The sequence below is a fragment of the Pithys albifrons genome, chromosome 7 (assembly GCF_047495875.1).
Source record: "Pithys albifrons albifrons isolate INPA30051 chromosome 7, PitAlb_v1, whole genome shotgun sequence".
Lineage (NCBI taxonomy): Eukaryota > Metazoa > Chordata > Aves > Passeriformes > Thamnophilidae > Pithys > Pithys albifrons.
In genome coordinates, this window is record NC_092464.1 from 16,846,357 (window position 1) to 16,859,712 (window position 13,356).

At 36.3% G+C, this 13,356-nt stretch overlaps 1 protein-coding gene across 6 annotated transcripts in view; it reads left to right on the forward strand.

The window, feature by feature from the left end:
- Positions 1-13,356, forward strand: part of MPP7 (MAGUK p55 scaffold protein 7) — a 151,429-nt gene that overhangs the window by 96,366 nt on the left and 41,707 nt on the right. For 5 of the 6 annotated variants that reach the window (XM_071560040.1, XM_071560035.1, XM_071560037.1 and 2 more), the window contains one exon: positions 7,510-7,641. The exons of the other annotated variant lie outside the window; for it this stretch is intronic. In XM_071560040.1, coding sequence (XP_071416141.1) covers positions 7,510-7,641 — 132 coding nt within the window. The remainder of the gene's footprint in view (positions 1-7,509; positions 7,642-13,356) is intronic. 6 annotated transcript variants of the gene reach the window in all.

Here is a 13,356-nt window from a genome sequence, read left to right on the forward strand (position 1 = left end):
GTCCTGAGAGACTATTCTCTTCATCCTTATTAAATACTCATGCTCACAAAAACTACAGTATCTATTCAGGAAGCACGATTTCCCATGTTTTATAACTGTTAGGAGACTGTGTGGGGTTTTGGTAGGACTATTTGTAGGAATTCTGCTCTTACATTAATAGATTTTACTAAACAAATTACTTTAGTTTTACTAATATAAGTACATTGTACTTCAACAAAATACAAACCAAAAAATATAATAGCAAAATAATTCTTTTAAAAACAGGAAGAAAAGCCTTGATTTTTCACATCTGTCAGGCAAAGAAAATTAGAAAGTAGTTGTGGCACTACTACTTACTGTGGTAGGAACTGACAAAGCATACATATAACAATATACAATACCCCATAGGCATAGATATAAAATGGTGTGGAGGAGTTGAAAGAATACTGCATGAATTTAAGTAACAACCATTGTAAGTGCTCTCAGGTTTGCCTCATGTGACAACTCAGGTATGCCCAGTGGAGAGCTTGTCTGTTAATCTTAGAAGTATGGATGTGAGAATGCTCACTAGCAGCCAACATACAATAAACAAAGTGATAGATATCATAAACAAAAGTGAAGCCAGGCAGGTCGACAGCAGAAAATATAAAATTTGAAAAATATATCAAAGAAATTCTTTGGTTATATACATATATATATATATATATATATATATATATATATATATATGCATGGACTCTGTGGCTCAATGGCTTCCCCACATGAGGGAACCAACTGTCCCGCACCTAAGAATGCTGAGTTTCATCCATGTAACTGTATGTCCTAGTTTAAGGGAAACCAAAGTGTTTCCCAAGACCAGAGGGGAGAATTCCTCCTCAATAACTGTGTCATTTTCAACCAAGAAAAAGTGCATGCCACCACTGCAGATACTAATATTGTCACAAAGCTACCACTTCTTCAAGAAAAGAATTGATTAAGGATGGCCAAGATACTGAGAGAGTGCTCCTGTCTCAGCATTTTCAATCTGAAAACCATCTATTTATGCTCTTGGAAGTTACTTACACAGGGTTAAAGCTTCCAGGGCACTTCAGCTACATGAATCATGTTGTGAATGTAAAGCAGAAAGTTCAGATTCTTTTGATTTAAAATCAGAGATTTTTCTGCTGTTATCCACAACTGAGAAAAAACACAGGGCTGTCATCTGGAAGAATATTAACACCTTTACCAGATGACATGGATGGACGGACTGTGTGTTTCTGTGAACACTGAGAACAGTTTGACTTTTGAAGCATCTCCAGGGGCTGTGAACACTGAGCCAGAGGAAGCAGGAGTCTGAAGATGCAGAAAGTTCATTTTTCTGTTGGCTGTTGCTGTCTGGCTACCAGCTGCAGGTAAACCCATCAGTTCAGACTGGTGAATCTGAAATCAAGAAACAGCATTTTCAGGCAAGGAAATTACCCTTTTGTGAAAGGAAGTTCATATAGTCATGAATAAAGTCCACTGCAGTAAAGAGGAAAAAGTAATATAAATGAATATTGATCCAACTGAGATGTTGCTGTGCTAAGAACATTAGTCTATAGTAGATATTAAGAACTCAAAACCACACATGTACAGTATTTATTTTAAATATTTTCAGTCACTACTCTGACCCAGCTGTATCAAAGTCAGATTGGAAATGAAAGGGATTTAATTGCCAGCTGGACAAGCTTGAACTAGAGGGCAACTCTGATTTAAGTACAGATGGGACAGTTGCAAGTATGGAAAGTTATTTTCTCTTTTTTACATATGTAACTGCTGTCTTCACATACAATATATCATCTCTGGGTATTTTCTAAATAATATATAGGAAAATATATATTATTTGAAGGATGGAAAGAAGTAAATTGCCTACATTTTTTACCTATTAATTAGTAAACCCATTGGTTTTCTGATTACAAACAGAAAATTATGCTTAATTTAAAGGACCATATTTCATTTTTCTTATGATGACTGTCAAAGGTTTTTTGCTTATGTTGATTGAATAGCATAAGTGATCCTCAGTAGCAAAAGTGAACTGATTTAACTGGAAGTTAACTGATTTCTTTAGCATTATGTACTCTGTGTGTTTGACTTGGAAATTTTGTATAGAACAGAAAATTACTAGATTAGTGCAGCATCAGAGGGAATAATGCTACTTCTATCCTAGATATGTGATAACTGTACTTTGTGTAGTCCCTCACTAGTTCTACTGCCACCCAAAAATACTCAGTTTGCTGTTAGCCCAGCCATCCTCTGGCAACTGCAGCAGCACAACTGAGTTTCTGCTGCCTGTATTTTTATTGCTCGCTTCTGCCTCTAGGTTATGCTTCATGCTTTAACCAGGCTGGAGAATTCAGCTAATGTGGTTATTGTTATGTCACTTGAGATGCTTGTTCTCACCTGCCTTCTTGTTATCTTGTTAGCCTGTATTTTCCATCAGAATTAGGGTTGCACATACTCCCTTAGCAGATAGTGTTGGTAGTTAACAGACTGCCATGTACTGCTGATTTTTGATGGCTATTTTACCACCCATTTGCTGGGGAATAGAATTAGTGGAATGGAATTCAGCAGTACATCAGTGTAAAGTCTGTTTCATGTACTCAAGATAGTAGGTTTAAAGACTAATTCTATAGAGGAAAGGTTGTTTTCCTGTCACTTACCTAAATTCTTAACTCCCTTTTCACCTGTTAATTCTGTGCTGCTTCCTAGTTGTTCTTAAATGTGTAGCTTGATTCTGAACTTCTATTTTTATCCCATTCTTCTCCAAACTAGTCAAATTGATTTTCTGTGCCTGGAGTCTCTACACCATCACCATAATGCTTCAGCTTTCTGCTGCTTTATTCTTCTGCTTTCTAAATTCTTACATGTTTGGCTTTTATGATTTCTGTCCATCTCCTTCCATTCAAATATTCTTTACTGTCTTTCCTGCAGTGGGTTCAGTCTCCTCTCATCTCTTTCAGCTTTTCTTCTTGCATACTTGTTGCTGAATGATTTACTCACATGATTTTAATTTTATATAAGATACTTATAAACTAAACTTCGCAATCTTGAAAAATCTTTTCAACCAGCATTTTCATCTTTTTTTATTTCTTCTATAACCTTATCACAAAAGAAAACATAATATGGCTAGAGCTGCCTGGAGGATGAGCTCTGCGAAGTGAGTTCAGGGGCACGCGGCTGTGGCTGCTGCTGAAGTTACTTTTCTCCTCCAGTGAAACTTCTCTGTGCCAGCCTCAGTGGCAGTTACTGGCACCATGGCAAAGTAAAGGGGTGGGAAAATATCTCTGTCTCACCTGATAGAGTTCAGGCTGAACTGCCAGAGGAGGTGGCTGATGCTAATGATCCCAGCTGTGGGCTGGGACAGCAAAATCATGGGCCATTTTGTTCCATTCCGCTGACAGTGCTGCCAGGACAGTAATGTGCTCTGCACACAAGGTCACCAGCTGCTGGGTTGGCATTGCCACACTCTGCTGCAGCTGTTGGCTGTCATGAAGGTTAGTTCTTGAGTCCCTACGAATTTTCTGCCTACAACTATTCACTGTTTAAATTTAATCTTGTTTTTTTTCAAGTACTATTAAGAAAGAGGCTGCTTTTGTTTCTTTGCCTGTTCTGTTTTGCTTCCTTAACTTACTATTTTCCCAAAATGTTTTTCTAGACTGCTAAATGTAAAATACCTATAGAAAGCAAGGCATAAACCGAGATTTTTTTCTAAATAATGAGAATTAAAAAACATAAGGAGCTGTGTTCATGAGTCAGGGGCTAATTGATGTATTTTTGCACTTACAGATCTCAAAATATAAACAGAAGCAAAATATAATGTAAAATTTGTCATTGTTTGTCATGTGTTTCACGTAGTCAGTGTAGGTAAGTAATACACATTTTTCAAAATGTAGAACTGTTTTCATTAATAACAGTCTCAATTTAAATAAACATTTAAAGTTTCAGAACAGTTTAGAAAAAGAACTCAGAATTTTTCCAATGTCAGATTTTCTTTGTGTAAGTTGATAGTGTAAAATTTCAATTTATAAACTGTGAAATGATCAGCAATAGGTTTAATATGAAAAATACAGCACTGGTTGTTAGACATTTCAGAGATTTGATGAAGGTATTCTTTTCCAGCTAGATCATGTCTAAGAAATGTAGCTGAACATCAATATTTATATTTAGGTAGTGCTGTGGGAGTTTGAGTCATACCTTCTTTCAAGTTCTAAATATGGACCATGTTTACATTAGTGAATCATAAGCATAGAACTTAGAGCTGAAACAAAATCTTTTTCTCCAGAGGTGCTTAAATATACATGACCCAAATCTTGAGTCCTGTGTGTATAGTTCCGAAGAGCTGTGTATTTAAAAACAACACCGAAACATTAAAAACAATAATGATTGATCTGCACTTCTTGCCGTTTTCTTGTGAGAGGCAGAAAATTAGTAACATGGAAATGATTAAGTTGATCACTTCTTACGTACAAAAAGAGGACATTGCTACCTTTACATTGCCTTGTGCATTTACTGCACAATTATTCTGGGTAAATCTTGATCATCTTAGGATTCAAGTTTTATTTCTTGGCACATTTGTTTGCTTTTTAATGTCCCAACCTTTTCTATACAAGTCTGGTCTGATATATAGGGTTTTTTGGGACTAAGCACATATTATATTAATTGAATGGTACAAAGGCGCTGCTAAAGAAATGTCCCTTTACTTTGTTTTTCCATGTGTTCTAAACATATGGAAGTGCTCTCAAGGACAGGCTCTCATCACTTCTGGTTGAATACATTAAGTGAAATCAAAATGGCTTTATAAGTTTTGTTTGCAAATTAGTTATTGCACAAAATCTGTGCTGATGACTGTTTCAAGAGCAACTACAGTGGACAGAGAGTTGTGTATTAAACAAAGCAGTGATGGAAGACAAGCAGGAAAGAAATCTTAGTATGTTCAGTGTACAGCATAAACAAGTTTGTGATGACAAGAGCTCTTCTGAAAGCCTGATTGAGAAAAGGCACATCATTTCTGACATTCCTGCTCTTATCTAAAATATGTATTTTTGCACTGAGATGAAATAGTACTGTGTTTGGGGGAAAAGATTTTACATTGAAAACTGTAGTACATTGTGATTTAATATGTTCTTTGGGAAAAGAAGGGGATGGGCTGATAAGTTCCAGTTGTTGGGAGTGAACAAGAGGACCGTAAATACCAGACATCGATTGGCATTGGTCTATAATGCTTGGGATGCACCGTTGTTCTGCATGCAGAGTCCAGGAGCCTAAACCGGTGGGCAGAGCAGGAAAGTATCTCACTAACACTGGTGGCATAATTTAGTCTCATGGTGGACAGAATTTCTTTTGCAAATTTCATTGTCAAGCGTAGGTTCTTTTGAACATGTTTTAAGTGGCTGCCTTTTACTCTGGAAATGATGCTTTAGATTATTTTCATCTGTTTTCTCTGTGTGCCTGATTGTTTTTAAACTGCACTATAGAACCTCATTAAATTGAACCAGTCCCTTAATGTGCCCTAGCTTTGCTTTATGTGGAAAAATGTAATTGCAGAGGACTAGTTTTAGAAGTCTTAACTGTAGGTAGTCTGAAGTAAAAGCAAATGCTAGTTTTGTTTTAGTGTATCTTTGATATTTCACATACATCTTAAGATGACTTCATGTGATTGCATGGCTTTTACATATGTAATGCTTCACAGTAAACATTTCTAGGAGGATCCATATTTGCTAGCCTAATGTTTTAGCTGGGTTCTAAAGTAAAACTTGTCTTTGGTTGGAGGTAATTTCTGGTGGTGAGTAGTACAAATTCATAACTGTGTATTAGGAAGAAAAGCAGAAATAGTGTGTTGAATTATTTTTATCAAGTAGTACAATATGCATAAAAATTAGTAAAACAGTAGCAATTTATCATCAGGCAGCCACAGTCTTCCTCTGTATTTATTTTCTTGAAGCCCTAACTTTAAATTTAAGAATTTGAAGATTACCATATGTTCTTTGCCTTCAGCTTTTGACATGATGGCTGGACATTGTTTTCTGTTGTTATGGTCTCCTCCATTCAGAAAAAAAAGTCTGAAGTAGCATAACGGAAGTGTCATGCCTTTTAAAATACGTGCATTATCCTTCAGAACATAAGGTTTCTGGTCATTTGTGTACTCAGTCAAATATTCTGTGCCTATTATTAAGAAGCAAATAAACTGGCATCAGAGAAATGTAGCCATCTTCTGTTCTTTATTAAGGAGTTTTTTCTTAATCATGATTTTAATTGTTATAATAGACCAATTATTACAGGTGTTGGTATGGTGCCTTCTAATGCCATTCATGCCAACAACACTGATGTGTTCTGCTTTATCCTAAACATTCCAACATTTGTCAAAATGCTTTACTTTATTGTTGTGAAGATTATCAATTTGCAAATTATTTCTGCTGTCCAAACTACAACTTTAGTAATATTGACTCTTGGGGAAAAAGCGTTTGAGTATTTAGAGGCAATTATTTGAAAACAGAAGCAACTGAAAGCAGTGGATAGAATTATACATATGGCTGTTGCCATTATTTCTGGTACAATGCACAGTTCTCTCTACAAAAGGAAAAGCATTACTTAACCATTTTTTCACCATTTTAAAAGGTACTACAAATAAAGGAGACTTTCCAAATTAGAAAAGAACTTTAAGAGTTCTGTATCTAGAAAAAGTCATGAATTTTATCACTGAGATTTTGTTCTTGAGCATTAGGAGAATAAGGTTTCTAATTTCCTTTGCCATTCAAGAATTTTTATTTTCTGAAAGATCATAAACTATTTTATTTTTAAGATGGAACCTTTTTTCAGTCTTTGTTAGGCTTTTCTTTGAAAAATCTATTGTCCAAGCTATGCTTGAACTGGAGAAAAAACAGAGAAAGGAAGGAGGCAAGACATACAACAGGTGGGGTAGATAAGGATCTGCCTAAACCAAATCATTTTCAGCAGAATCTTCCTCAATCTCAATTATGAATTCCATAATAAATTAAAAATTCCTAAGCTAATTTGAGACTCTTAGAAAGGGAGCTAGTATGAAGGGGATCCAGTAACCAGGTAAGCTCCAGAGCTCCTGTGAAGGGAATTGTTGGGCCTCAGCTTCAAGTCATGCATCTTGTGCTTTAACAGAAGTCCTGGATAAGACTGACTACTGTATCAAAGAAACTTTTTTATTTAAGACAAGTATATTTACCTTCTGACTTCTGGAGACTTAGTTTTCCTCCTCCTCGTAGTTCTTGTAATTATAAGCTAACGTGCAAAGCACGTGGTGTTTGTGCATATGAGGAGTATTTTCCATCCACAGTTTACTACTTGCATACATTGTATATATGGAAACATATATTTTATGGAGTTGTTTCATCAGTTTGAAATGTGTTAAAATTGTTTATAAGAATTATATTCAATCTACATGCATCACAGTAGTACAGTCAAGCTATAAATAATATCCTCTGCTTTGCCTTCCCTAAGCTTTTGGATGCCAAGTAATATACTGGCTATTAATGTTTCCAGGCTTTGCTCTCTGTACATGATACTGTTGCTCAGAAGAACTATGATCCTGTCTTGCCCCCCATGCCTGATGATATTGATGAAGAAGAAGATTCAGTTAAAATAATCAGGCTTGTCAAAAACCGGGAGCCATTGGTAGGTAGCCCTGTCTTTCGTTTTGGGGTTTTGTGTTTGTGTGCAGGGTGGGGAGTGCTCAGATTATGAACATGAATGGGTGACATTAACTTGAAATGTGGATAGACAGTGATGAAACAGAATTATTCACTTGTGACTTCCATTTACACTCATTATTATTAAAGCATATGATATGAATAGTAAGATTTTGTCCATTCACGGTGTTTAAGCTTTATATACGTGGGCTGGTCTGCCCATTTAGATCAATAACATACTTGTTTTTTATCTTGAATTTGAATCATGAACTTATTTTAAAATGAGAGATGGAGAATGAATCCCCAAAGAAATCTTGACCTGTGTTGTGAACTGTGCCTGTTAGCATTCATGTGAAAAAACATGACCTTTCAATACACTGAAAAGAAAGTATAAAAACATATTTTAAAATACTTGAATTGAAATCTGGGCAAATTTAAGATGTCTGTTGTTGTACTTTGCATTATGAATACTAGAAAGTTAATATCTTCATGGGGATATCTGGAAAATTGAAAGGACTAAACCTAGGTTGTATTACAAGAATATTAAAATGCTTTACTGATTTGGTTATTTTTATTTGCTGTATAGTGGGAGTCATCTTGTATAAAATTTAACTATACTCTTTTCCTCCTGCTCTTTTCCTCCTCTTTTCCAGTGAGAGCTTTGTTTTATGTTATACTGGATATTTGTTTTAATGGATAACAATCCTGGAGAAAGATCTGCAGAGTTACTTTGAGAAAGTCATAATTTTATACTTGAGATAACAGTGGGAGAATGATGCCTTTGTTAGACATGTTGGGGTAGCTCGTCCCACAGTAGGTGTCTTACTGTCACTCTAATTCTTGAAGGATTTCTGGCATCTGTAAACAAGAATTGAATTTTCGTATTGACTGATTGTAGGTGACTGAAGCACAGTTACAAGTTTGACCATAGGGAGAGTTTTTACTGTTTTAATATACAAAATACTGTTTCCCAAAATATTTGAATTATGGCTTTAAGCTTTTTTTTAATCAAAGAAATTATTTGAGGAAGGAAACAAACTTCCTTTTGTATTTATTACTCATTCTGAAAGGTGTGTGGAAATTTGAACATACAGTATTGATGGATGAGACACACTTTTTCCTAATTTGTCAGAAAAAGCTTAATAAAACCTTAATTTACATAGTTTCATATTACAAACATGATTTGTTACTAAGACTTTTGAGTTAAATACTGAGCTAATAGTATCTCAGAATGGATTGGATAATAGTAATTTTTAAAACAAAAGGGGGAGATTTTCTGAAAATGTGTAAGAAATACGAACATACTATGTTGGCTTTTGAGATTTTAAGCTCTCTTAAAGGGGTGCATAGAGTTGCCTAAGCTAAAAGTTATCCTTGGACTGTTGCTCAAATTCCACTCATGCCCATTCACTCTGGTGGAACACTGAGCTCCTTCCAGATAACTCTGTGTCTGTTCAACCCCAGCTGGCAGCTCAGCCCCACACAGCCACTCACTCACCTTCCCCCGTGGGATGGGGGAGATAATTGGAAGGGTGAACACAAAAAAACCCCGTGGGTTGAGACAGAGTTTAATAGGGGTAAGGCAAAAGCTTCATGTGCAAGCAAAGTGAAGTAAGGAATTCATTCACCGCTTTCCATGGACAGCCAGATGTTCAGAAATCCCCAGGAGAGCAGGGTCCCTTTCACCTGTAGCCATTTCTTGGAGAAAAAAACCCAGCATCCCTGCAAACATCCTCCCTTTTTTTCTTCCCCCAGTTTTATTGCTGATCATGACAGTCTATGGTGTAGGATGTCCCTGGTCAGGTGGAGTCGGCTGGTCCAGATGTGTCCCCTCCCAGCTCCTTCTGCATGTGCACCCTCAGCCTCCTGGCTGGTGTGGTGAGGAGCAGGAAAGGCCTTGACACTGTGCAAACACTACTCAGCAATAGCTAAATCATCCCTGTGTTATCAACACTGTTTTGTCACAAATCTAAACTATAACACCATACGAGGCACCATGAATAAAATTAGCACTGTGGTAGCCAAACCCAGAATGTTTTCCTAAAAGGTGCATCCACACTTAGCTCAACTCTTGTGCTAAGGAGGTAAAAAGGTAACAGAGAAGGATTTTTGGATCTTTACTAGACGCTACAAGCACATACTTCATGAACTCTATTACAACTGAAAATATTTTCTGCAAAACACTACAATAAACAATAAGCAAACCCTACAAGAAAGAATAAGTTCCAAACATTCATTTGTTCAGTTTAAGGCTTTATTTACCCAGGCAAAAACAGCCTTATAAGGGAATCTGTCATAGAGCTGTTACTAGGAGGAGTCAAAGGGTGTGAGCTAATTACAGCCTACAACTATTTGAGAGTGAGGAGCTCCCAGGGACAGTAAAGTCAAACTCCTCAGAAGTGAAAGATGATAAAGCACTGGACACCCTGGGAGGTTTAAATGAAGGATTAACATAAGTATTTTATTATATGGGAAGTTCAGCACTGCTGCAGACTAAACAAACATGTGGAATCTCCAACCTGTATCATAAGGCACTGGCTGACCTGGTCTGGCATTGACAGTAGTCCTGCTTTGACTTCCAAAAGTTGTCCTTTAATCAGCGTTTCTAAGGTTGTACCTTAGCTGGATGGGAAAGGTGTATTTGTGATCTTTCCAGATCCTCAGCCTGTCTTGATTTTTTATTTCTGTTGGAGAAGAGCTTATGGTAGGTTTTGTTACTTGTTCTCCAGGAAGAGTTCAAAGAATAGTGTATAGTGTCCTCCTTCTCTTCCATAGCTCACCTTCAATCCATTTTTACATTATCCATGTTGATGTCAAACATTAATTTCTTTGTGGTAGTTTTACAGTGAACTTGCTATGATACCATTGCCACAATACACAAAAAAACTATTTTCTGTGTCTTTGTCTTCCCTAGATTTTTTTCCCTAGATAAGGGTGAGAAGAAACATGGATAGTAATTCAGATAAAGTCTTAGCAAAATATACCATGGCAGAATAAATAGACATGTTTACACTATGTTAGATTTATGCTTCTCAAAGGTATTTTACTAAAGAAAGGATATGCCATATTCTGTTTACTTAGCTAATTACAGTTTCATTTTCTATTTATTTCCATGTCTTTTTAAAGGCTTTTTCTTCAGAGCTTGTTCTAAAGTCTTGGAAATTCTTAGTGCATGTCAAAGGCTCTCTAGTTGTTCACTTTATCTATTAATTATTCTCCAGTCAAAAAGTCTGTTTCCACTTGCAGCATTATATCTGCAATCTACCAATAGGAGCAACTGAGCTTGAGACTGGAGGTACCATACGATATTTCTACTGGGATAGAGATTGTCTGGTTTGTTGGAGATACTGAGCTCTTTGAACTTTTCTTTCACTTCCATCACAATCTCATCCTCTATTTGTATCCAAGGAGTAGAGATTGTTTTCCTGCAAAGCCGTGAGCTTTATATCAGTTGTGCACCCAGGACATTCTGAAATGCATTTCCTTTGGATGACTTTTAACTGTACTGACTGTCAAGCAAATCAGTCACTCTCTTAACTTCTTTCTAGTGACCGTTTTTATATAAAACTGCACCACATTTCCTCTTGTACTTGTTCGTGCTTTTCTCTGAGTTAAGCACCACACTGGTGTTCTCAGCCAGTGTTAATCATGTATGATGAAGCCGGAGTTCCCAGGAGTAATCATTTCAAAAGAGAGGGAAACACATGGTTAGTGGGAGGCCCTTCTGTTTGCCAGATTTCATCAGTTCAGAAATCCATGCTGAACTTTGCCCCAGTGTTTTGGAAGAGATCTTTGATTTGGTCTTTTTTTTTTTTAATTTGCTCTATTTGCAAGTACCATTCTAGCAGTGTCCCTTTAGTGAAGTAAAATTGTGTTAGGAAGTTTTATTTTAAAAAAGAAATTTGGATAATCTCTGAAACTTAGATGAAGAGAAGCAGAAACATCCCATTTTAGAGGCAATTCAAAATTCTCCTGGCTGTAATTAGGCTTTTTATCAGATAGCTTGGACAGTTTTACCTACTCCTACCTCTCCAGGGCTTTTTCAGCCACAGCCATGTTCCTGATATCTGAGATGTACAATGACACTACCAGGAGTTCAGTTCCTGGCCTCTCACTGCTTCCAGCTCCGAAATGATACTCTGGATTTATTACAGCTGTTATTCTGAATAGGATGCTTCTTCACATGAAGATGTCACACAAATTAATTTCACATAAATCTAGCCATTTCCAAACTAACCTCTATGACATTCCATGTCTATAGTTAAGAGAGTGGACCATGCCATCTTTTTAAGATGCCTGACTTAATGAAAGGATGATTCATTCTCTAGAGCTGCCTATTAGTTTTCATTAAGTATAGGACACCTATCTTGAACTACATAACTGATTTCCATGGCTGAACTTGGGTAGAATGAATTGTGGTGATTTAAGAGAGTAATTTACATGTTCTGCCTGTGCAGATTCCACAGTTTCCACTTGCCTTTCACTTATTCCCCATAGCTCAGTTCTCATTAATGGAAGAAGCCAGCTGTTTTTTTGTTGGGCTTAGTTTGGGTGTAGGGTCAGCTTTAGTGTATATAGTCTACATGTAAGTGGGCATCAACTTTTAATTAACTCTGTAAGGTAGGTAACTGATACTTGCTTTTTCAATAGAGAATGAATTAAAATAAGGCTTATTGAAGTACTTATTTGCGTTCAACATCTGCATGTGCTTTTGTTTAACAGGAAGGTGTGCAATAATAATATTGATGTAATATTTTCAAATTTTCAAATATTTTTAAATTCTTTTATTAGTAATTTATTTTACAGTCTAGTATTTCTTTCTTTAAAAGTAGAGACTTATAATGTTTGTCTTCAGGAAGCAGAAGATAAATGGATGAACTAATAAAGCTCGTCTGTGAAACCCTGAACGATGCTTACCAATCAGTGGTACTACACCAAAAAAGGCAATCAGAAAACAGTGAGAGAACCTTGCTGAAGGAGCTTGTATTATTTTTAGTGCTTTTACATGGTATACCTATAGGCATTTTCTTGGTCTGATCACCATATGGCTCCCAAACTCCTTATTTTTCTCTTTAAAAGTATTTTAAACTGAGCTATGCTATTACATCTGTATATGTCTCATTTAGGGTAACTTACACTTTTGGCTCACAACACTGAAAATATTTTCCAGCTCTCAAGGTCCAGTCTAACCTTCTTCCATTTCTAAAGCTCTAAATGAGGAGCTGCATTGCACATGTAACTTAAAGTACTGCAGCTGAACATCTTATAAGGAGAATTTCTTGCCAGATTATATATACCTCATAGTTTAAGCAGGGTTGGCAGCATTACAAGAGAAGCTGCTTTTTCAGAAAATCAACTCTTCAGGTTTTCAAAAAGAATCCAGTTGTGTTATATGATTTCTTTTTAAGACTTCTAAATTGTGAGGGAAATGAAATTTAAGGAACCTCCTTTTTAATTTGGGTGCTACAGGTACAACAAAATACATAAATAGTGTTTTTCATGGACCTGCCCACTCACTTTGGGTTTGCCATAGAGGAGTTATTGACAGGGAGCAAACTTCGGTTAAATAATTTCCCTGTAATTTTGGACATGATTTTGTCCTTTGTATGAAAATTCCAGTTTACCTGTTACCTTCACCAGGCTGTCTTTCAGATCAGCTAATCTGTGCTGGAAAAATTCCTGTTGTGCCTGTAGTGATAAT